At 37.5% G+C, this 25,760-nt stretch overlaps 1 protein-coding gene across 4 annotated transcripts; it reads left to right on the forward strand.

Annotated features, from left to right (window-relative positions):
- Positions 1-7,221: 7,221 nt before the first annotated feature.
- LRRC72 (leucine rich repeat containing 72) lies at positions 7,222-25,319 on the forward strand. Of its 4 annotated transcripts, XM_050971725.1 has the most exons (10): positions 7,222-7,267; positions 7,898-8,028; positions 8,831-8,904; positions 12,265-12,334; positions 14,395-14,476; positions 15,694-15,807; positions 20,083-20,172; positions 22,080-22,244; positions 23,420-23,447; positions 24,943-25,319. In XM_050971725.1, the coding sequence occupies exons 2-10, from the start codon at positions 7,984-7,986 to the stop codon at positions 25,106-25,108; spliced, it is 834 nt and encodes a 277-aa protein (XP_050827682.1). In that variant the 5' UTR covers positions 7,222-7,267; positions 7,898-7,983; the 3' UTR covers positions 25,109-25,319. The 4 variants fall into 4 exon arrangements, with proteins under 4 accessions (XP_050827682.1, XP_050827683.1, XP_018765025.1 ...); XM_050971726.1 differs by lacking the exon at positions 7,898-8,028 and having other exon boundaries at positions 7,227-7,267; XM_018909480.3 differs by lacking the exons at positions 7,222-7,267; positions 7,898-8,028 and adding an exon at positions 7,623-7,764.
- The last annotated feature ends 441 nt before the right edge of the window (positions 25,320-25,760 follow it).

Consider the following 25,760-nt stretch of genomic DNA (forward strand, 5'->3'; position numbering starts at 1 on the left):
TTTAACTAACAGCAAATCTTCTCTTCCCTCAAGGCAAACAATCAGGTAGCTCTGACACCTGCAGCTACTGTAAACATTCACCTAAGAAGGAATCAAACTAGTGGGAGCCTGGGGAAATATAAATACAGCAAATGCATTAAAAATACTTCAGCTGGTGCTTAGAGATTGTGCAATCATGAAATACTACTTTTTTTTCAATTTAAAAAAACCCTATAACTCAACCCCCATAGCCTACTGTGGGGTTGGAGCAATTATCAGATACATTTAGGAGAGGAGGTGTAGTATGGATTAAAGCCATGTTCATACACCAAACTATTTGAGGGTAGAACAAATGTCTAGGATGAAAATTCCTTTTAAGATCTGCTGGCATACTTACAGAACACATCTAGCACATTAAAAAAAAACCACAGATTTTTCTGTAGAAGTGGAAATGGGATCTATTGATATATGATTTTATAATTTGTGCTGGTCTTTTTAAAAAGAAATCCTAAATTCATGCTGACAGACAAGAAGTTAAATTCTTAAAAGTACCACTGTACTTATTATTCCAATTGTCTAAATGTTCTTTATAATTGATGTTTTTTTAAGCAATGCCTCTGTTTTATATATTTGCAAAGGGTTCATATTGGATTTAAATTGTCTTCCGCTACACAGACTATTACTTGCTCAAGTAACAGAATTACTCTCAATATTTTTCTCCCCACTGCACTTGAACACATACCTTTGTTAGTCATGGGCCTAAATAATGCCAATACATATCAATATACATACCATACCTCTACATATCATTGCACAAAATCACTGTGAAAAATGTGAATATGGGCAAAAGAAAATTTTAATCAGAATTTATTAAACTGTTCCTCTGTGACAAGGAAATCATCATGACTACCACCTGTAGAAAAACCTCCAAAATCAGTAACAATTATGTAGTCTGTGAAAATCTTGAAATTCAGGAAGCTGCTCTTCAAGTATCTCCTCCAGCTTTTTATCATTCAATGTTACCTGCTCCCTTCTTTTCCAACATGAATGCAAGAAAGAAGAAACAAAATCAGAAACATAATTATAGTATTTTCATACTGCTGCTAATTGACAAAAATATGAAAGATTTATGAATGTTATTACATGAACCTAAGAGGAAAACAGTGGACTTGATCCTGAAGATCTGTTCTAAGTCTAGATCCTATTTTTGGTGCAGTACAGTGCTGCAATGGTGGCTTTTTCAATGTACAAAAATTTAAGAGACAACGGAGAATTAATCCATTACTTACTTTTGATGCACTGCTATGGTGTCCAGAAGGCATTTGACCCTAACACTTTTACTAGGTTTAGCTACTTTTTCAAAGCTTTAGCCTAGGTACAGTACTGAGAAAATGGCAAGAATTGTAGAATAAGAACAGTAGTAGTAACATAATGTGTAAGTAAATCATTCACACAGTTCAGGTCGGTAAAGCTTTGATAGACTAAACAAGAGTCACAGGATAACAAAGTCTCAAATCAGTGACACGGTTAAGTCGGAGTTTCTCCCAGGCAGAACGCATGAAGAACCAATTTCAGTGCCAGGCAGCCAAGAGACATAATGTATCCCATATTTAGATTAGGATGTATGATCAGTGTTATATAAATAAAGATTTTTTTTTATAATTCAGATAATAATTTTAAGATTCCTGATACTAAGATTGCACTTATTTTCCCTTGAAAGAATGTGCATGCAAGTTCTTACATGAATAAATTCAAACTCTTCTTCAGACTTTAGTTTTATTTTGTATTGCATATAATTTGTATCTATTTAATATTACAGTATAAATTCAGCACAGGACATGTATTATCTTCATGGTATTAGCTGACCAATTAAGTTATTACACTTGTTACTGGGAATGCTTATGCTCTCTGAGCACTTTCTCTAAACCCAGCTGGCTCCACAGAGAGTCTTTAGGGATCAGCAATGGATACAGACCCTCCAACACCCAAGGAAATTGATTCAGAACTGCTTTTGTGCATCTCTGTGTGTTTCAGTCTTGTACAGTCTCATTGTCAACACATTAAAAAGACAGAATACTGGAAGTTTACACCTGATAATTACATTGGCAGATATCACTATTAAATATTATTTGAAAATGAAAAGTTAAGTGCTTTTTTCAGTATCTGGAGGTTACAAAACAGTTCTCTGACAGAGAACTTTCTGAATTAACAGAGGCACCGGATCAGGCATCAGTAAGAACAGTATTGACTTCAACTCGTAGAGAGCTCTGCAGATGTTCTTCTAGAAAACAGTTATTACTTAGAGGTTAAGGTAGTCAGCATTGTTAGGAACCAATATTAAAAGTTTTAAACATGCATAAATATGAAAAATACAGTAAATATTAGTATATATATTTCTATATGTTTATATATCTATTTTATATATATTAAAATAGCTATAAACCATAACCATCGTGGAAGTGCACAGACAATATTTTGAAAGATTAGGATGCAAATTTCTGAGACTAGAGTAGGATCATTTGCCATAAGGATGTTGTTTGCAGAATGTTGTTTACATACCCATAAAATAGTGCAGCAGACAATAATTTCTTCTCTAACTGTTGATCAGACTTAGAAGCCAAACTGCAGGAACACTCCAGCATGCAGAATGGCCAGGGAAAAACGGCAAGAGTTGGCTACACTGAAGTGAAAGATATGTCCAAATTGTGCTGATAGAAAAATAAGACAGAGTATTTATAAAGCTGTTGGACCTCCTCTCCAGAAGGCTTGTCACATTAGTGGTGGTGGTCTTTATAGTGGTATTCAGTTGTCAAATCAGAGTGAAGCTGGATTCAAACAAGGTGGTTCATCCATATGATGCAGTCTACTGAGACAATTTTGCCATAGGCTGAATCTGGACTGTTTTATCTTCTTTCTGTCCACCCACCATTGTGTATCATATATTAATTTATATCCCACAAAATACTAGAAAAATTAGATAATGCTTTCAGGCAGCAGCCTAACCATTGCAGTTAATCATTACCTTCAAATTGAAAATAGTCTAAACTGTTTAGATATAGGATCAACTTGTATTATTTATTGGGAAAAAAAACCAAAACCACCTCCCACAATTCTGCTCCTGAACCTGGTAAAAGGTCACTGGGATGCTATCAGTGCCATCAGCAAGATTAATAGCATGAGTGAGAGAAGTGATTCAAATTCCTGAATGCTTTAGACAGTGCTGAGTATTTGAAACATCTGCACAGGGCTTGCAGCTACTGGACCTAGGAGGGAACTGCACTCTTCTGGAGCAATAGCTGGAATGCAGGTGGGATATCCTACTGATCTTTCCTCAGGCTTCTGGCTTTCACCTGAAAAACACTGATAACATATTTCCGGTTACAAGAAGAAAAAAAAGGAAAACAGCATTTATCTGCAATATTTTGCATTTCACTTTCCAGGTGAAATGTATTTAATAAACTCAAAAACAAATTGTACTAATTTCTATGTATCATTAGTATAACATAGCCAATTTTAAATTCATCCCTGATAGTACTTTTATTCTTTGATGGATGTTCTATAAGTAGCAGAAGTGCATAAACATGTGAGATGGAAAGTAATTCTCTAGCTGAATCTACTTTCTTTGGGAGGTTGGACTAGATGACCTCCAGAAATTCCCTCCAATATAAATTAAGTGAGTATATAAAATGTAGATGCAGTTTTTAAAAATACCCTTGTGGAAAAGCCATACAGCACAGTACCTCTTCTAATATCACTGGCAAAGAATAACTGAATTATGAAAATTATAAACTTTGGTGATTGAAAATATCACATATTAGGCATTGGTTTTAGTATATTTATTTCATCTTTCACAGCCATTGAACAGGTTAAATTACAAAGACCTATTGTGCTATTGGTTTTTCAGTAAAGTACTGTCAAAAACATTGAGAAGTAAAAAAATGGCAGAATGATTTAGCACATCAAATCATTATTGTCCAAGTGTCAGTTGCTGGACTGTGATAAAACTCTTCCATAGAAGAGTTTTCCCCAGAGATGGTGAAGCATGTGGGCAGAACAAGACAGCATCCAACAGAGACATGTTACATTTTAAATCAGGTTTAATGTGAATTTTATTGTCCCTGGCAAATCCGTGTTTCTATAACGTGGTTTTTAAAGCAATACAATGACAATCTCCTATATCTGTGGTGTTTGGCCAAAGCATGGACAGACCAGGAGGCCTCTGAAGTAGAGAACAAAAGGTGTCACTTCCCAAGGCACCTGTAGCCTGATGATTTACAAAATCAGTAACCTCCTGTTCTGCCCTATCATCTTCGTCAGTAAAAGCAGATCTTTCCCCTATTTCTATGTTCTGGTACCACATACAATAAAGTCATGTTGTCTTGTTCCAACTACCTATCCATGCATAAGCACATTAAATATTTTTGCTACATAAATATTAGAAGTTTTTTTTAAAAATATGTATAACCGATCAGTCATTATTCTGAATAACCCAAAGGAAAAATGATTGTTCACTTATGGACAGCAACTCAATTCAGGAATAGTAATAAATAGGTGATAGGCTACATATTTTGGAAAAAAAAAAAAAACCAATACCAAGCCACTGTAAAATACAGTCACAGGTCAGTCTGAATGAAATAAATATTCATTTTCAGCCCAAATTCCATTAAACTCATTGGGTATTTTAAGAGTCGATTTCCAAATGCAGGAAGAAACAGATATTAACTTAACTGAATTTGAGACAGTTTCTATTTAATCATCCAGATTAAGTTTGTAGCTACCCGTTGCTAATAGAGACAAGCACCTTAAAACCCCAAAGCATATCAAAAAAACCCCTCACCTCACGTACATCATACCTCTCTGAGGGAATACAACAGAATACCTTCCAGATGTTCCCTCTCTCTCTCTTTTCCCATATTTAATTACTGAATTTTCTTGTCCTAGCATATTAATTGGACTAATTGATAAGTTACTTTCATTATTAAATGTGATACCTACTTTGCCTCTCACAATTCTAAACTGGTAGCTCTATCTTCTTGACTTAAAACACTGGATTTAAATGTAGAATGAAAAAAATACAGAACTCTAGTACCAGTTTGTTCTTCTCCATTACAGTCCCTTTTTTCATGGTTTTAAATACCCTAGAGATATTTTTAGAAGCTAAAATAAGGGATTAAAGCAATTCCTCCTGTCAGTTTTATACCTTTAACATGTCTAGTTTTCTTATTTGAGGTTTCTATTTGTTTAAAGCTACCTAGCTGAGATGGAAGCCACACAGAGAATTTTTTCCATGAAAATTAGATATTTGCAATATAATACTTGTACTGTAGTTCCATTCCTCCATCATACACACTACATCTAGCTTCAGTGGTCTGAACAAGCAGAGGCATGCACATAATTAATTCCATGAGGGACAGCTTATTCATGTATTTGCACACACAACTCTTGTTCTTTGTATATCAGTTACACATAATTTACAATGACTATTTCTGCTAACTTGAGTACTCGGCGTAAATTAAATTCTAAATAAAGCTCCAAGTTTTCAGACATATTTTTTGTTGTAGCTTGATCAAACATTTTCTTTTGTCCTACTTGCACATGAGTGCGTGCACACACACACACTGGAAATGGCTTTTTCTATTCTTCAGCTTGTGCTATGCAGTAAAATGGTTATAAAAATAGCAACATGGCAACAGTTGCTTGCACATGTGGATGTCATAAACATTTTGTGTTCCTTTACAGCCAAACTCAATCCAAAGCACTGTCACAGCAGTGGGCCCACTCCAGGAGCCTGCACGGCAGAGGGGCTCTCAGGCACCAAGGTGATTTGCAAGTTGCAAGGGAGTAATACATACGGTGTGAATTAGCTGTAAATTAAATGCACAAGTGTTTTCTTTATAAGTGACATGTATTCTGGAGGAATTTCTTCACAGAAAGGGTGATTAGACATTGGAATGGTCTGCCCAGGGAGGTGGTGGGGTCTTAGTCCCTGGAGGTTGTCAGGGAAAGACAAGATGTGGCACTTAGTACCATGGTCTAGTGGGCATGGTACGTTTTGGTCATAGGTTGGACTCAGTGATCTCAGAAATCTCTTCCAACCTAATCAATTCTGTGATTCTGTGATATACATACATAGACACCGGATCTGTGTTTAAAAATAAAGAAACCATAGAAATATTGTTTAAAAAAAAATAAAAGCAAGCAAACATGGGTTGTGAGCAAATATGATCCAGGAGACAGCCCAGAGGTATCCCTGGCGGTATCCCAGTTCCCCCTAGCCACTGCCCACCAGGGTCTCTTGCTAGCCCACCCAGGACCTCTCCCCGAGTCCTGCCTCCCAGTGTGGGTACCCCTCGCTTACCATGGAGCTCCTTCCCCAGGTCCTCGGGCTCCCGGTGTGGGTACCCCTCGCTTACCATGGAGCTCCTTTCCCAGGTCCTGGCTCCTGGTGTGGGTACCCCTCGCTCACCATGGAGCTCCTTCCCCAGGTGCTGGCTCCCGGTGTGGGTACCCCTCGCTTACCATGGAGCTCCTTTCCCAGGTCCTGGCTCCTGGTGTGGGTACCCCTTGCTCACCATCGAGCTCCTTCCCCAGCACAAAGCCCTGTCTTGATTCACGCCCAGGCTGGGGCTCCCACTCCAATGTTACACCACTGCTACTGCAACCACTTCTGGGACCATCACTTCAGGAAGGACATTGAGGGGATGGAGTATGTCCAGAGAAAGGCAAGCGAGATGGGGAGGAGTCTGGAGCACAACTCTTAGGAGAAGTGGCTGAGGGAGCTGGGGTTGTTTCACCTGGAGGAAAGGAGGCCCAGGGGCGACCTTATTGCTCTCTACAACTCTCTGAAAGGAAGCTGTGGTAGGGGTCGTTCTCTTCTCCCAGGCAACCAGTGACAGGACCAATGTCAAGCTGTGCCAGAACAATAAATAATATCCTCACAAAAAGGGTGATTAGACATTGGATTGAGTTGCCCGGGAAGGTGGTGGAGTCACCGTCCCTGAAGATGTTTAAGGAAAGATTAGATGTGGCACTCAGTGGCACAATCTAGTTGAGGCGGTGGTGATCAGTCATATGTTGGACTTGATGATCTCGGAGGTACTTTCTTAAACCGATTCCGTGACTCTAGGTGCGTGCGGGGACTCCTGGCCCCGCAGGTCCACTCCAGCCTGGCCCGACCGCGTCCTGCCCGTCCGGCCCAGCGCCGCTCACTCCGCGTCTCGCGATCCCGCCCGCCGCCCGCCCACAGCGGGGCTCTAAGATGGCGGCGGCCGCCACGGCCGGCGGGCAGGTGAGCGGGCACGGCCTCTCCTCTCTCCTCGGCCCGCCCTAGCCGCTCCTCTCCCCGCCCGGCCCCGCCCGGAACGGCGGCCGCCCCAGCCAGGCCCGGCCCGGCCCGGCCTCAGCAGCCTGGCCTCGGCCTGTCTGCTCGGCACCGGCACCGCACGCCGAGGCCCGGCGCGTTCCGTCCTCCCCCGCCCGGCCTCGGGGCGGCAGCGAGCGGCTCGGATCCTCCGAGAGAGCCCGGACAGCCCTCCCGGTCCTTCCTAGGCAGCCAGTGAGCTCGCCTGAGCCGTGCGGGCCCCGCCGGGGCCGCGCCGTGCTGCGGCGCAGAGCCGGGGCTGACAGGGACGGGGCTCCAGGGTGGGGAAGAGGATGAGATCTCGCATAACGGAGTGTGGGAAATACGAATCTTTGAGCACAGCTTTGCTGTGGAGCGCTACGCCCGGGCTGGTGCTTTCTACCGTCGGTGTGCCTTCCCCATTGTCACGTTGGCACTCCCCATCGGTGTGTTCGCAGTGCCGGAGCCTGACATCGGCACACTTGGGGTGTCTCACAGCTGCTTTTCTCCAGAGATCACTTGATGTTCCATGGGGAGATTATGCAAATGTAGTAACAAAACTATGGCCATTTGTTCCAGACCTTTGCCCTTCCCAACATCTGCGGTTGACAGCTGGCCTGGCCGTGCCCGGTTCTGTCCAAAAGGCAGGGATACAAGCGGTCTGCATGTGCCTGGCTGCCCCTGGCCAGAGACTGCCACAGGTCCCACACGTATGCAAAACCTGTTTTGTGTAGGTTAAGCATACCCAGAACACGCTGAAGTGGTTGTGCAGCCAATACAGGCCACTCTCGACACGCCTGTCAGTGCTTCCAAGCCATTTTGTGCTTGTAAAGTTGTATCAATTTTGTGTTTTAAGCAATATTGGTCATAATGATGTTAGGCACAATAGCTCATATTTAAACCCATTTTTTTTTATACGCATTTTATGAACCACTAGTAAAAGAGATACATAATTCTTACGTTAATGGGTTTCATTGCTTTTGCAAGTTATGACACATCAGGAGTATATTCTGAAAATAAAAATCATGTCTGCATTTTTCAGTGTTAAATGTATAAGCAGAGTTTTCTAGATGCATAATTTTAAAAGGTCACGTGCATAGTTTTAAAGTAAAGCTGCATAAAATAAAGTTGCAACTGTAATGCAAAGTAAGCAGTTTCCTTGTTCATCACAAGTACTGGGTTAGCTGACCTGAGTGAGAAGCCCATTCTCCAGTTAGCATATGTTAATTTCTCTCTTCATGTCTGCCATCTATGATTCTCCACAGGAAAAGAAAATTAGTGTGTGTAGCCTAATCACCAGACTATTTTTATCAATTTAAAATAGAGACAGGAAATTTAATACCTCTTTATATCTCTTAGAACATGTTACAGTTTGCTGTAATAAGGTGCTGTGATACATGTATTAATTTTGATCTGCATGTTACTTTAAACAATGTGTTTGCATATGTTACAATGTAATGACTCCATAGTGATGCAACATATTATACTGACTAATGTACTGTGTACTGTCAGGCAATAGAAAAACAGCTGAAGATTTGTGGCTATAAGAGCAACGTGGATGTCGTAGCACTGTATCTAGCTAGACAGTAAGTAAAACCTTTCTTGCTTTGACTTTTACTAAAAGTAGAGCACACAGTAAATATAAATCTTTCACAGTGCTTTCTGTACCAGGAACTCTGAACATCATTTACTCTGAACATCATTTACATGTGAAATACCAGTAATCATATTTTTATGTAGTCCATACATGTTGTGAATGAAGAAATGGTAAAAGTGCACAGACACACAGCAGCACTGTGCTCACAGCTAACAGCCTCATCCCTAGATACACAGTCTGTCTCCAGCAGCCCAGAGTTGCTTGAGGGTCTGTGAGTTCACAGAGTTGTACATGAATTTCTGCCATGGGGAGCAGAGGAGTGAGAGTTGATGAGCTGATCTCTGCCTGTTCTAACAGGCGCGTAAGACTGGGTGGAAGGAGTATCAAATGAAAGAACATGGGACCTGCCCAGTCTAGGAACTGCCAAATTTCTGACCTCCCTGAAGAAATGTGTTACTGCAATGGCAAAACTCAGTGGTACCACCCTTGAAATTACCTGCATCTGTACTGCTAAGAACTGAAGGGAGGGCAGGGCAAGATAAAGTGAATACAAGCACAAGAATACTTCTTTTGGGCAGGCAGTACTGATGAGAGAACTGATCTCTGAGAGCTTAATGAAACAGCTTGAGATGTAGGGCAGATGAAGAGAAGAAGACGTGCTAAGTGAAGGAAGGCAAACTTTCATGAACCTGTGGGTGATCTAGGTTGATAGAGGTGTATGCTGTAGTATGAACACGCTGAGAGGCTGCCATAGAGGGATGGATACATGACAGGACATACTTCAAAGTTTTGGGAAAGCGTGCTTGGAATTTCTGGCCAGGGCACAATTCCAAGTGTTGCATAGCTGTCTGCAGCCTCCCAACTGCATCCACTGCTCACGTGGTTGATGGCATATAGAAAAACTAACATAGTTTAATAATTCAGGGACAAAGTTTTCAAGGTCTCTTGGTTCAATGAGTGAAAAAAAAAGGTCTTAAGGGATTGAGGGATTTCAGTGCTGTCTAGTCTGTTTTTAGTAAAAATTATATGGTCTTGAAAATCTAAATGTGCTCACTAATATGTTTAAATTCCTTATCACATCTCCTGATTTACATCAAGAAAGTATTTGATGATTTGTGCGGTAAAACATATAGTTACTGTCAAATTTCTTAATATGTGCATTTTAGATAAAATTTAAGGGACAAGTTTCTATAATGAGAAAATTACAAGGGGCAGATATACATACTTTCTAAACAATACAATTATTATACCACACGTGTAAAGAATTAAGACTGTGTATACAGTCTTAATTGGCAGATTTTCTGTTTTTAAATGCTTAAATGTGTGCCCTCCCTGGCTTTCAAGTATTTTTTTGGTACAGAATAAAAAGAAATGCTCACATGGCAGATACATAAGTGATCTGTCTTCCCATTAAACCATTTTGGTAAAGATGAGGCAAAATAGATTCTTTCATGATTGGATAGAAGTGAACTCCTTTTATTCTGTATCAGTTTATATAAACTTGAGTCCCATCCAAGCTCGGTATCAGATCATGCCTCCTTTAGTGTTGTTTTGACATATTTTTCTGATAGCTGAAATAAGAAAATGGAAATCAAATAAGAGGGAATGAGTTTATATTTTTAAACCACTACTGTTAAAGGGACATGAAACAATGTATTTTGGATGCTGAAAACTGTCATCCCAGGAAACGTGATTAACTTAGCAGTAGGTAGAAAAAGAGTGCTGCAGGCCAAAATGGATCAGTTTATAAAAGACATACAAAGTCTGGAAGGCATGTAGAAAAGGACAGGCTCTTTTAAAATGTTAGAGGAATTAAGCTCTACCTGGGGCAAATTAAATGCCTTAAAATAAAATTTAAAAAAAAAAAAAGGCAATACAGCAGACAAAAACCAAAAAACCAACAGATTGAGGCTTGGAGATAGTAAAGATGAGGCTGTTACTAAACAGGGAGTAAAGCCAATTAAATGTAAAGCTGTAATCTAGTTATAGAGTGGCAGTGATCAAGAATATAAGAAATTTTGGCTTTGCTATCTGAAATGTAGTTCAGGGATGCACAGGAGAATTGGATAGAAGCTCTGTAGGAGCTCTGTATGTCCTGTCAACAGCCATCAGCTTGTCCCTGCTACTTGCAGTAGTATCTTTTTCTGTTACTTGTGACAGCAGACACATTAAGTATGTATTTGCAGGGTTAGTTTCTATGACTTATCTGAGGAAGCCAAAGAAACAGTGTAAAGTAGCAACATGAGAGGATAGTCTGATTTTCAGTAATACAAGGGATTAAAAGTATAGTGCCTCAACTTTGTAGGGTTTGCTCTTGACAGACTTTTCATTTGCAAAAGCAAGATGAGAAAAGGCATCCACCTTCCCTTTGCCTGTACCTGGAGGGTGTGTTGAAAAAAAAAAACAACCCAACAAATAAAAAGCATGGAAAGATACAGACCAGACTTCACAGTTGGAAAACAAACATGCCTTTAGCCTAATGATATGAGATTAATTCTTATTAGTCCTATTACCTCCTGAAACACTGGCCTTCATCTTGCAACACATTAAAATTCACAAGAAAATTTTTATTATGGCAATTAAAAATTGTTAGGTAAAAGTAATCTATAATTTTTCTAGTGGAAATTAAGAACATTTATTTATAGCAATGAAAATAAAGAAGAGCAGTTAGTTAAAATCACTTGGCAGCTCACTAATATTTTCTGGTAAGTAGGTAATTTTTTATTTATAGTACACTAGCAAGCTCAAAGTGCTAGATACACAATTAAACATAAAACCATACTGGCATGTGGGAGATCATTTCAGCCTCAGTAGATGCACTAAGTTTCTATGAGAATAGGACAGGAATGGAAAAAAGGCAAAATTTCACAATATACACTAATATGAAAAATAATAAAAAATGCACATTGATGTGCTTGATGTCTGTCTTCTGTTGACTTCTCTGGCACTGTGGCTGGACAATCCCCACTGCACCTTCAAAGCAGTTTTGCTTTTAGCTTCATGTCCCCAGGGTGCCAAACTTCTCCGCCTGTGTTCTGAGCAGGATTTCTACAAAGTGCAAAGTACATGTGACTCAGACACATAACTCATGCTGTTATGGAAAAGCAATTAATGTATCACTTATTTTGTTCCTGTTTCTTTACCACCTGCTGTCTTGTTATGTTTGCAGGTGTGCAGAGTGCTTACACTGTCTCTGCCACCTTCTCTTTGTGTCTTTCTGTACTATAAATTTTAAGGAAGTGTGCGTTTCTGGTTCTTGTCTAATATTATTTATGGAATGTAAAATATCAAATTAGTAAGCACTATTAATGTTAAGAAAATTGTTACTCTTATTTTTTTCTTCCATCAGAGGCCTAAGAAGTATCCCAAGTCTATCACAGTTTCGCAGATTAAGGTATTTGTGGATTAACAACAACAAGGTAATTAGATATTCCTTTAAAGAGCAGAACAATGCATCTATACTCCCTGATTATTATTTTGTGGTCTTTTCTAACATAAAGTGTTTTATCTACTGTCAAACAAATAGATTCTTTTCAATTTCCAGGCTAATTTTAACTGTCAAATATAACAGATTTGAAGAAAACTTTCTTTATTTTACATTACAGAGTATAAGCTAATATATTTTCCTTTAGATTCACATTAACTTTATAAATTTTATTTAAGGACCTGAGGTTTTTTGCTAAGTCATGAGCTCCCAGTGTAATTAGAGTGGACAGTTCTTGGAACAGACTGAGGGGTGATGCAGCTGTAGGACAGGAGTGGATTGCAGGAAATGCATGGCTCTTCTTTTATATTCTGGCAGACATGCATAGTTTATTTCCTGGCAGGCTGGTGGTTGAGGTGAGGCTCCTTTTTGATGTCATACACATGAGAGTGACATAAAACTCTGTGAAATGAGCTTCTCCCTGTGCACAGGAAGCAGCACTGCAGTTCTAGGGATGACATGGTATGAATATTTTACTGTACAGTAGTTTACATGACTTCCACAGTGGCCCCAAATTCTTCCATCTCCAGAATTGGTTGCTCAGGTAAATAAGTAGATCTGTGAGCAGCAGAAAAAATAAATTTGCATTCCATGTCACTTCAGAGCACATGTATATCTGCTGCCCCAGGCTAGCATCAGTTATATGGCATCTTATGTCCAATTCATCAAAAGATCTCAACTAACTATTTTTGAAAAGAGCAAATGCATAGATATCTTAAAATGTTAAACTAAAATCACAGGTATAATAGGGCTTTTCCTTGTATAGTGAAAGGACATTAAAGAAAAAGAAGAAATGGCCTGATGACTAAGTTGAACTGATCTTGCTGATCAAAAAAGATAAATAAATTGGAGTTTTGCACAACTCTCACTTTTCCTACCTAAGCAGTATCACAGAACATTCTTTTGTTGTTCTATGTAACTTATGTGGAGAAGTCACTCAGTGGCTTTTCATAGGAGAAATCTTACTGAAATGCCTCAATAGAAGCAGCATATTTTTCTGTAATTAATAACTTTATCAGAAAAAAAAACAAATATTAGATGATTCTGAAAATAAGACTTGCCAAAAATAGGGAAAACCATTGTACAAGGGAGTGGAAAAACTTCTGTCTTATGCTCTTCCTTCCAGCTTTTAGGTACTGTTAATACACAGAGCAAAGCACATTTATTTTGGAGTCAGTGGCAAAATTCAAGGACTGAAATAATTTCTTTCATAACAAATTACTTTTCATCACACAATTCACAGAGTCAGGAATAAAATTCTGTTTGTTGTTCTTGCATTTAAACTGTAGGACAAAATCTTCAGCACCATTAGTACTCCCATTTCTCAGAGACTATAAAAGGTCAGCTTGCTGCCCCTCTGCAGATACTTTACCTTGCACTGGAGTCAAAAGTGTATTGGAATTGTGCTTCTCCAAACAAGGTGTGATTCCATAGGAACTGAAGATAACTCTTTATTTGAAATACACCCATACTCATACTGGTTTTTTTTTCTATAACTCTAATTGATTCTCTAAATATGATTAGATGACATTTCTGATGAATAAGAACAAATTTGTGCTCTTAGAACCTGCTGGTGAAAAAACAATTTAAAACCAAGATGCTGGGTTTATTCAAATGATATATTTCAGGAATATTCTTAAACCAACATAGAATTATCATGCTCTACAAGGGTCTTCTAACAATAAAAATTATTTCAAATATGCACAGAAGGAAGAGAAAAGAAAATATGGAGACCAGTCATTTAAAGAAATCTGTTTCCAAATACAAACGTTAAATGTGTAGTTCAAAAAATTAGGTAAGGCTCTACTGCATGTATTTGATTTGTAATTAGTACTTCTAATGAAGGTTCAGTTGTCAAGAGAATCCTTAAACCAAGAGTCTTAAACAGGAATTTAAGAAACTACCTGTAGTTAAACAGTTTTCAAGGCCATGTTTATAATTCTCCAACACCACATTCAGAGTGACATTCAACAGTTTGCCTAACTCTAATTTCAGATCCAAGATTTAACCTTCTTGATCAAAAACTATTACTTGACTGAACTCTATCTCAACAATAACGAGCTGACAGATATATCAGGTACCAGTCTTCCCTTTTTAAGTTGTTGACCAGAGACCTATACTTTCTTTTTTTCTTTATTGGCATTCAAATTTATAAAACTGGATTACAGCAAGTAACTTATTGGTTGGAAGATCCTGTGTATGTATAATTATTATTATTAGATATTTAATTTTTCCAACATACTTGAGTGACAGCAAGGTGTTTATTCTGGTTTAAGGGATGAAATGTCATTCGCTTTATGTCAGGCAGTTGTGAAATGTTTTTGATCTTACATGACCATATTTAATAGTGAAAATTTATAACCAAAAGTATTTTTTAAAGCTATTGCCAAATTTGGTTTATTTTAAAAATGTGTCTGTCTTATACTTCTATTTTAGTTTTGCTTGTCCTTGTAGATTAAAATGGCTTTACCAGACTTGTGAATTTGTGAATGAACAGGCCAAAGCATAATACATTTCCAAATATTTTAGACATTTTAAATGTTAATATTTTATTTTTTTCTGTCCCTGGATGAGAAATTATATTGGTTTGTTTCTGTGAGATTTCAAGCAATCTTTATCTTTGAAAGACATAAATATGAATACAGGAGACAATACAGATGATAACAAAATATGGGTAAACAGAAGAGAAATAAAATACTAGTAAAATAGTAGAGAAATAAAATACTGTATATGATTTGGAAAGTGAGATATCTAATCTTGACGTGGGAGGATGTGAACACAGTCTGGGTCAAAACAATATTTTGTAATAATAGCTTTTTAATACATCAATAATTACTTGAAACAGAACTATTTTCTAAGGAATGCATTATTTACTGCTTACGAGACAAAGGTAGTATTAGGGATACACTATTGTTTGTGAGGCAAAGGTAATATTAGGTCAAGGTAAAAGGAAGTGAATTAACCAAAGATTGCAGGGATATAGGAGGAATGGAAGGTGGTAGAAGAGAGGTTTCAATTGAGGCTGATTTGTCGATGCAAGGGTGTTGTGGACAAATGGAAAAAATTGTAATGAAAAAAGATAGGCATGTGCTCAAAGGATGTGACTAGAAAGGTGAAAAGGATATTAAAATATCTTTGATTTATTGCTTAATTAACATCTCACGCAATGTGTTACCAAAAGACAGGCATACATAGATAACTCAAATACCAAATTCAGTGTACAGCATAGAAAAATAATGTTCTAATAAAGGCAGATATGGTGAGAATGATTAATTATTTTTCATTTTATTTCAGGTGCTTTGAAACACCTACGTTCCTTACAGATTCTGTTTCTTCACAACAACGAGTTAAAAAAACTTGGCAAAACAGTGAAGGAATTGAAAGGAATGATAAGCTTGCAGACTCTAAGTAATACCTTAATTTTATTTTGCAGAACAGCAAGTAGTAACTTTTTAGTTTCTTATCAGGATGATTCTTGTCTATTTCCGCATCATTTGCCAATAGCTTTTGAACCTAATTAGCAATTTCAGCCAAATTTGACAGAAGAAAGAGATCTCTAAGACATGAAAATTCCACAAAGAGTACCTCAACTGAGGAAAAACTGCTAAGTGAGTTCAGAAGTTAACTTTTTGGCTGCTGGCTGCCAGTAGCTTTGATGAATAACTTGGAGGGTGTCTAAGCAGTTTACAGTTTACTAAGCTGCCTCTTTGTAATGGAACACAGGAGCAGGGTGAGATTATCATAAAGGTGAAAGGAGTTGAAAAATGGGTGTTACTGCTGTTGAGACTGTGAGTGATAGGTTATAGAGCCCAAATTCCTGCCTCATTTATTCTCTTGCTTATAGAACTTCCTTTCTACATCTTTTTGGCAGACTAGATTTCTAGAGTCTAAGAATAAAGGTACTTTAGGTATTATTCATAACAATGTCTGTTAAGGAGCATACTTTCTGATACACTGGCTGAAAATGAAAATTGCACCATCTCTGAAATTTCAAATGAAGTTATACAAGACAGTGTTGGTGGCACTAAGTTACAATATAAGAAGGTAGAATTATATGCTATTAAGATATTGAAAATGAAAATATAAGCAATATTTTTCCATGATTCCTAAAGGAATGTCAACATAGGTCATGCCAAATGCTTATTACTTGGAGAAGACAGTAAACAAGTTTTGTGCCTTGGTGACATGGTTAAGGAGGTGAATGTCCAAATGTCACCAGGCCATAAACATATCCTTAAGTATTCAGAAAACTGAAAGTCTGATTGTGGGAAAGGAAAATATGAATGAAAAATTAAACTTTTAATTCAACTTGACCCTGAACCAAAACTAAGAAAAACAAATCAAGTGTTCAGGAATACAATATGCCAGCCAAACTATTGAAAGTCTTTTCATTATATGCAAGATAGAAAAATGAGTCCATTTAAGAATGCAGTTGTTTGAAGTGATTAGGCAGCGTCTGGAGAGACATCCTATGTATGAATGGTGCAGTCACTTGAACTTAATGTTAGCTCTACAAATTAATAAGGAGCTTCAACAAATACAGGAAGTTTGTTGTACTTGTTGCAACCATCTGTGGGAAACACATAGCAGATAGTTAAAGTGCTGCTGAGTTATTATAAATGGCAGTTACAAAGGCACAGTGAAAATTGTATGCAAATTGGACCAACCACTGCCATAGAAAAGGAAGTGTTTGAAAGAACAACCAAACAATATATATAATATACTGATCTACCCTAATTTAAAAATAAAATTGTTATTTAGTTCAAATATTTGTACAAGAATAAACAGTAACCAGTGGAAGAAGCTTAACAACCTTAATAACCATAACTTCAAAGTCATTCCTTCATGACCTTTGCAGTCATGAAAAAATTGTCAGCGTGTTTGCTTCAAGGGGATTTTGTAATAATGAATTCTCAAATTAACAGGTCTCTATTGGTTTAATAAAATGCCCTGTCATATTTGAAGTAAATTAAATCAGTAAATGACCAAAATAAATTTTAAAAGTCATATCCTGTATATCGTATTACTATATAATTTATCTGCCTTCTTGCAATATTAATAAATATTAAATGGGTGCAGAATTTGCACTGTGTAGCTTTGCAAAGGGCTGTGCCCATAACTCACTTTTATAAAACAAAACCAGTGAGACTTCTCACTGTTATGAGGTAGATCTTTTTTATTGCTAATCTGATTCTTAAAAAAAGTCACTTGCTAACCTTCAATAGAGCTTATGGATGCTTAACAAAATTTTATTATTTTGTAGCTCTTGGGGATAATAGAACTATTAAAATACACTATTATTGTTTGCTTCAGGAGTAGCATCCAGCTGCCAAAATGTTGCATTTCTCTTCCTGAAGGCTCTTTTGTGGTTTTAGCCACTGCCCTGCACTGGATATGTAGCATAACAACCATCCTTCATCAGGTGTCTAGGGGAGACACTCAGCTTTAAAAGATTTACTGCATGTGCTGCCTACAACTGCAGCTTTTTGGGAGATTCAGAGTGCTTCTTTATGGGCTCACCCTGTGCTCACATCCCCCTTTTGGAATCCAAGATTTTTGTTACGTACTCTGTAAATTGCCTCAACTGATTTATTGTCCACAGCTGATAACATCCTGCTGCTAGACCTCAGAAAACTCTCATGTTCACTATGTTTCTGCCCCATGTGGCAGAGGCACACTGTTTTCCTACACTCCAAATAGAGAAAACAGACAAAAATGTGGAGGAAGAAAGCATTTTCCTAATTTGTACAACTAAAATTGCATGACCTTGACAAGAAAGTAGATAGCTCAGCCAGGAATTGATCCCAGATGTTTTGTAAAACAAAACCATCTTGATCTGTACAAGGGTTGAATTTATTGTAAAAATGAGGAGTAGAAAAGTGTACATTCTCTAAAACAAACCTACAATTCAGTGTTGTTGAGCAGGGATGTAGTCCAAGCAGATTCATCCAGATTCATAAGTTTAATATCAGACCTGTTTTGTGCCTTGGAAAAATTTCATAATCCATCCAGAAAAATTTCACAATCCATCCAGATTCACAAGTTTAATATCAGACCTGTTTTGTGCCTTGGAAAAATTTCTCTTGAATCTTTATTCTGTTCCACTACCAAACCTACGTGCTTTTAGAGATCTTTCTGAAGCCTTTTTCTCTTTGGAGTGCTGTAGTATATTTTTTTGACTCAAGAATAGACTTATCAGATACATACATAATATTCTTTCTGATAAACACTTTCTAGGAAAAAAAATTCATTCAGTTAAAATAGAACTTTATTTTGCTGCCACCTTGTGGGTGTCTTAATAATTTTAAGTACAGCAATTTTAAAAAATTTGTTACAGAATTAAAAGAAAAAGTTATCCTCTGAATACATGAACGGATATTTTCTATGAAGGAGAGGACAAATGCTCATTCCAGCCTTGTTGCATCTTCAAAATACCTGCAAAATCCCATCAAGCATTGAGCCCTCTCAGCAGTCCGGAAGAACATGAAATTCATCTTGTAGATAACAAATCTGTGTGGAATATTTTCTGACTTTTTTCTTCTACTTTCTCTTACTTGCTTCTGTAATATCATCTTCCTCTTCCTAACTGCTAAATGACATAATTTTTTAACCCTAGAGCAAGTATTAGCCACAGTCTCTTCTCAGAAAAACAGATGACTGCAGACTGTAGCAGTAGTTGTAAAAATGACTAAGATTTTTTCCCCTGCTTTCATCTCAAGGTGACAGCCTCCTGATTATTTTTACTGCCTTAGAAGAACAGCATTTGTATAAGGAGATAAAAAGCATTTTTATGTTTTTTATTTAGAAAAGAGGTCCCACCCCACAACACTTGCTTGTTTATTAGCTCATCTGTGAGTGAGCCAGTTTCTATTTTAATCAGCCTCAGATATCACTGTCACTAAACAAACTGATTTGGCATGTGAGCTAGGCTAAGGTTCCACACGTGGCCAAGCAGCAGCACAGGGCTGATACCTGTCTCTGTGTTGCAAAGGTTTGGTTAGACAGGTAATGTGAGCCCAAACATAAACATTTTAGCCAAGTTGCTAATGAGCTTTTGGAACTTGGTATTGGCAGTCTCAAGGAAAGCAACTGGAACCCAGGTTCTTAGGAATTTAGGCCCTCTGAAACATCATTATCTTATGTTTCTTGAGTTTTCAAAACCATCATCTGTCAAAATAACAGAAGGCTGGGTATTTGCATTTTTCATTGTATTTGTGGGATACAGCCTCTTATCAGCTCTGATAAAGTCTTAGGTGTCCTAAAGCTCATCTGATATTAAGCTCATCCTCCTACAAATTTTGTATTATATTTAAGCTGTCACACCTAAAAGACCATTGCTATTTAAAATAGGGATTACCTAATACTATGTAAGAAAATCAAAGGCGAACACTTCAGTGTATTTTGCTATAAAGGTATGGAGTGCATAATGACACCTTTACTGAGTGTAAATATACCTGTGGTATATTGCATACTCTGCATTAAGTCAGTTCCTGCAGTCCAAGTTTAGATGAGTAATTTCACATGTGTAAAGTGTTTACACAGCCTAAGAACAATTTGAATTTGATATTTTGTATGAAATCTTTGGCTCCTAGTGACCTTTAATTTTCCTGCCTTGAAAAGTTGTTGTTTTGCTGGGTTTGCTTTTTTTTGACATTGGGGCTTTTTTCTGTGTATGTTTTGCAGACCTATTCCATAACCCTCTGGAATATGATCCAGACTACCGGCTTTATGTGATATACTTCCTTCCTTCAGTTCAGCTCCTTGACAGGAAGTGTAAGGATTGCTTTCCTCTCTCACAAAGCATTGACAGTTGCTTTTGATTCTAACCAGTTGGGAACATAGGTGAAATTATCCTATCTGTTGTTTTACATGCTTTTGTGGATTGAGCAAGAGAACTAATGAACAAGATATCTGTTTTTTGTAAGATTTATCAAGCAAAAAGAGTTTGCATGGCATAAACACTTTCTCAAATGTTTTTGATTTCTTTTTAAATTGTATTGGTTTTTCTTGTATCTTGGTTGATTTGGGTAAAGATAAAAACTTGTGCTTAGAATCATGTACCTACCTCTGTGCATTCAGACTGGTATATTCACATGGGTGAGTGTGCTTACTTAGGTTTGTACATGTTTCTGTACAGTTTAAGTATATATATGCACATTTCTTGATAAGGCAAATGCAGACCAAGCTTTCAAATATAATAAATATTCACAAGTTATCAAGAGATCTTTCACAGCTTGTCTACTGAAAATTCTGCAGAAAAAAAAGTTCTTTAGGATAGCCAGATTTTAAATCAGTGAATCCATAAACATGCCACAATGTACCCAGAGAATCACCTTTGGTTATTTTTATCCCTGGTGTTTGGAGAGCTGTGTGACTGACAGGATTGAAAATTACTGGAGAGCACTAAGAAAGTAGCTGATTCCTACCTCAGCTCTGTAAGAAAGCAGCAAGGAAAAATCAGCACCTTCTTGAAAAGGGACTGAGCAAGGCAGATGCAGGACATCTGCAGGTGCTGGGAAGCTGTGCAGCTGTTGTGTAGGAAAGCTGGTGGATGGGCCCCAGCAGGTGCTAGGGGCTGATGAGGAAGTGCTGGATCTGACCAGGTGCCCATTTGCTTACACAGTCACTTTGCACAGGTACCTTCACTCTCCTGAGCACTTGCTCTTGTGTTACACTTGTGCTTAGCACGTCTGCCAGGCTGTTACTAAAATACCACTTTTTGACTGGGGAGTGATGACTGAAGCTTAATGTGCTGAAAAATACGTGTTGCATTTACATGTCTAGAAACACTTCCATAAAACTTCCTGGACTTCATCTCCTAACTACAGTTCTACTCTAATCAGTCCTGGATTAAGACTTGAGGCAGTAATTTGTATCAAGCTCTATCCTGGACTTTCTATTTAGTGAAATATTTCTCTAAAACATTACAAAGCTCCTTCACCATCTGTAGAACATTACCAGCATAGTCCTGGCTGTCTCCTTCACACAAGACATGTGCTCATGTTCTACTACCTTCAGGCATGACTACTGCAGTTCCTTCCTAATTGGTCCCCTAGACACCATGACTCCAAAACTGAACTGAAAATGCTCCCTGAACTGAAAATGCTTCTGCCAGTTACTTGTTTTAAAAGTTTAGCTGACTTCTGTTCCATAGCTGAAGTACTAGATTAGTATAAGGTTCATAAAATTAATCCACCATCCCAAATTTGATTTAACAGCCTCCAACTACTTGTTTAAAAATTAAAGTTATTTCTCTTCAAGTGGAAAACAGGAAAAAAACCTTTCTTCTGATTGCACTCCTAGGGTTTTCTGTGTAATTGACCAATGGGAATTGAACTGGCCTTAAACCAAGACTTGTTTTTGCTATTCATAAAGACACTTCCAAATCTTTACTTACTTCTGCTTATTTAAGATCTCATTTAAGCAGCACAAAAAATCTTGCTTTCTAGGCTCTTCATTTAAAACTTTTGATCCTACTGCACTCAGAAGAAAATATTTTACTGTATAGGGCTTCACCGTAAAGCCTTAGTATCACTCCACGTTCCCATTTTGAATTGTCATGAAATTGTGTAATTAACATTATTATTGTTAAAAAACTGCACAGAAAACCTAGGAATCACCTTTTGTATGCTGCCTTTTCAACTGACAAAAATAATTTTTTTTTATATCCCTTTTAACAGTAGTTACACAAAGAGAAAGGGAGTCAGCACTTCATCTCTATAACCCCAAAAGGGCTTGGATGATGCAGTCAGTAGCTTTTGGGAAGAGAGCAGACACATCCCTGGGGACTACGGTGGGATCTGGCAAATGCACTCAACCAGCCAGAAGACCAATAATGCCCTCAGGTATTTATATACTCAAAGGAAGGCATACATTTTTAGGTCATTTGAATTGGAAATATTTTCTTTTCATTCATCTGATAAAACATTGTTTTTAGTAATAAAATATAAACGCATTGAGAACTCAGCTGGTTTGCTTCATAAAGTAAGTAGCTGTAGCAGCAGCAGCAGGTAACAAATGAATCCTTCTACTGAGAGTATTGTGGCAGGTAAGTTCTAGTCATACCCTACAGTTACAGAATTGTCCTTAAAGATAACTGAAAAATTTTTTGTCACTATGAGTCTTGTGTTTAGTTTTACTTATATTTAAAACATCTCAATAGACTTATGACTCCAAGTGCTCAGCATCATAGAGTTTTGATGCCCTCTAGTGCTTTTACAAGATAATCTCCCGAAGAAAATATTGTCTTCTAGTGTTCTAAATTTTATGTATCTAGTTTTGTAAGATTTATGCTTTCCAAACTGGGAATATTTTAATGATGTCTCATAACACCATATAAAGCAATTTCTAGAGTTCTTAAAACATTCAGATCTGGAAGGCAGCATGATCCTGGCACAAGAATACCACCTGGAACCATGAGACTTGTATCACAATCCAGAACCAACTTTGAAATCCCACACAACCTTGTCAGCTTTTGATGTTTTAAAGACAAAAAAACCCCATTGTGCATAGATAACTGAAATTGTTGCACTTTAAGTAGTGTAGATGAAAGTTTAAAAAGTAATCAAATACTTGCAAGTTTTTTTAAATGTATATATCACAATAGTAAAACTGAAAGCACTGTATTTAACAATGATTTTGAAGAGGTTGGGAAAAGGAAGATAGTTTAAGCATATTTAATAATTTTTTTTGCTGATGATTATCAAAGCAGGCAGACAGCTGTCTTTATCTCTACCCTGCAATCACACACATCTACAGTGGCATCATTTTCTGTGAAAGAAAAAAAAGCCTGCATGTGTATGTCTACAGGAAATACAAAAAACTTAAAACTACCTACACTTAAAACCCAGCAAAGACTTGCTTCCATAGTAATTTAATAAAATATTATCTTAAACATTTCAAATCATGTGCTAGTTTTCAATTGATTTGACAGCTATGTAGGATCAGGATAGCAATCAATTCTCAGCTACTCAAATTGCTGTATAGCCATTAACATCATAATTTGAACTTTCTCTTGTAGGTCATGAATTTGGAAATAACACTAATAAGTAAGTAATGTTTTCAGTGTCTTCTTCCTTTTGCATCTCTGAAGCATTTAAGTTCCTCTTCTATGTCTAAAAAATACCCTAACTAGAGAAAATTTCCAGTAAAAATGAGCTTTTGGAACAGTTTCAGGTCTTTGTATTCAGTATAGCTGCAACTCTACACTAGGTTTGCTATCTAAAATTTAGTATTGAAAGGTATTCCACATTTGGAAATGGGTACATAAAAATGCCATTTATTGTAGATCAAACACTGATCACTAGAAAAAGCATGCTCAAAGTATTAGAGCATCAGAATAGCTGTTCTGTATTATGTCTCACAAAATGTCCTCCTGACTGGCTGCTCAAAAACACACTCTCTGGAAAATATTATGACTTGTGGAATGAAATTGTTTTATTCTGTATGTGATGTTATTTTTATTCTGTTCAGTTTCAAAATCATAGAAATAAATGTAAAACTTTTATCTCTGTGTCTGGATTGAGACAGGAGAAAGGTTGCATTTTAATGTGATGACATTTTAGATGCAAACTTTGAAGATTTACAAACATTTACAGCAGATTTACAAACTTTGGGTATCAGGCTTGGCTTTACTTTCTAGCTTTACATATGAGAAGATTTGAAAAAGGCATTGAAGGAAATAATAAGAACCTACATATAATATCCTTTAACAGTACTAAGAGCACAGCTCTTTAAAAATCAAGTTTTATCCGTTGAACAATTAAGTTTTACCTGCCTTCACTGCAATTAGCTGTCCTCATAGTTAGAATGGATGTACAGCTGTCTGAAGTCTTATTTATGGAAATGCTGAGGCTTTGCAAGGTGTCTTTTCATGACAAAGTGCATGACTCAGAGGAGACAGTCCTGTGGCTTATAGGAGGTGTGTTACTACAGGGACATCTTTAAGAAATAAGTTCTTATCAGATAAAGTTTTAACACTGTATGTGAGTTGGAAGGTTTTGGTTTCTTGTCAGTGCTGCTTTGATGGTGTGAATCTGCTGCTTTTCTCTCCCAGACAGCAGCTGTGGCAGTACACATGAACACAAGCTCACAGTGATCTGGATTCAGAGCTTGGAGAATGGATATTTGCCTGTGGGCTAGTTAAGAGATCCACAGTGAAATAAATGTGTATTTCCATTAATGGGTACCAAATCACTTGCATCTTGTCCACTGAATCAGAGCATTAAAAGCATACAATTACAACTTTTGTGGGGGAAAAAAAAATGAAAACAGAGAAACATTTTAAAGTCTACTATAAATGTTTTTAAAATAATTTATAGCGTGATTTTTTTAAATAGAATCTCATGACTGACCTTTTTCATTTTGTTCTGCTTTCTTAAATTTGGTAGAAGTAAAACTTCTGAAAATTTAAAAATTTTAAACCCTCCCTCTTTAGTGTCATCATGACTGCTACTTTCATTTTCCAGAGAGCGTGTGTTGTGAATTAATTCTGAAGTGCTTTGGAAACGTTCAAGTAAAAGACTTGCTCTGTTCTTTTTGCAGAGTGCCATTTGAGGACCCTGAAGATGCGGTTTTAGTGCGGGCAATGACAAGATCTCTAATGGAATTTTCCTCTGTGGACTGGAACAAAGTAGCCACCTGTCAAGAAAGGCGGCTTGAAAACAAAGCAGAAGAGCCCCTCGAGAAGCTGACAGTCCAGTTTAGATGAAAATAAACCTACTTCTCTAATTTTAACCCCATAAGTAGGTTAACAGCTCAATAAAACAAGTACACAACAACACGCATCTAATTAGGTGAATTTCCAGAAAAAAAAAGTTAGTGTAACATTTCTTTTATCTTATGTTGTGTAGAGAGTGAAGAAATTAGATAACAAATGATAAACAGTGGCAATGTTGTAATAAAAGTTGCTTGAAATGCAATCCTTACCATAATTTTGTTATCCGAAAGTACTAAACTGCACACTAATTTTTAGGAAACTAAGGATAAAAACTTTTATTTCTTATAATACACTTCCTCACACATTTCTCCTTCCATTCTGTCAAGGCTTAAAGTCAATGATGTTTTCTAAACATTCCAAAGCCCTTCTTTCAGGTTGTAGCTTGTCTGCTGAGTTCCTTCCTTCTCTCCTAAGTTAGCACAGAGCCACAGGATGGTCCGTGCTGGCAGGGATCTCTGGAGCTTATCTAGTCCAGCCTTCCTGCTGGAAGCAGGGTGGAGATGAGGTTGTCTGGTGGCCTGATGGGGAATCAGAGATTTCCAATGAGCAAGGCACTGCCACGGGGAGAATGAAAGTAGGGTTGGTGCTAAGCCCCAGACGCTGTGAGTGGAACAGGGAGGCAGCAGCACTTCTGCATTCCCAG

The sequence above is a fragment of the Serinus canaria genome, chromosome 2, assembly GCF_022539315.1.
Source record: "Serinus canaria isolate serCan28SL12 chromosome 2, serCan2020, whole genome shotgun sequence".
In the NCBI taxonomy this organism is placed as follows: Eukaryota; Metazoa; Chordata; class Aves; order Passeriformes; family Fringillidae; genus Serinus; species Serinus canaria.

Excerpts from the sequence above, each read along its gene's own strand:
- LRRC72 (XM_018909480.3), top strand. The coding sequence starts at position 7,633 with ATGAGATCTCGCATAACGGAGTGTGGGAAATACGAATCTTTGAGCACA. Across the intron at positions 7,765-8,830 it reads CACGTTGGCACTCCCCATCG|GCAATAGAAAAACAGCTGAA; the intron begins GTGTGTTCGCAG and ends GTGTACTGTCAG. Across the intron at positions 8,905-12,264 it reads GCACTGTATCTAGCTAGACA|AGGCCTAAGAAGTATCCCAA; the intron begins GTAAGTAAAACC and ends TTCTTCCATCAG.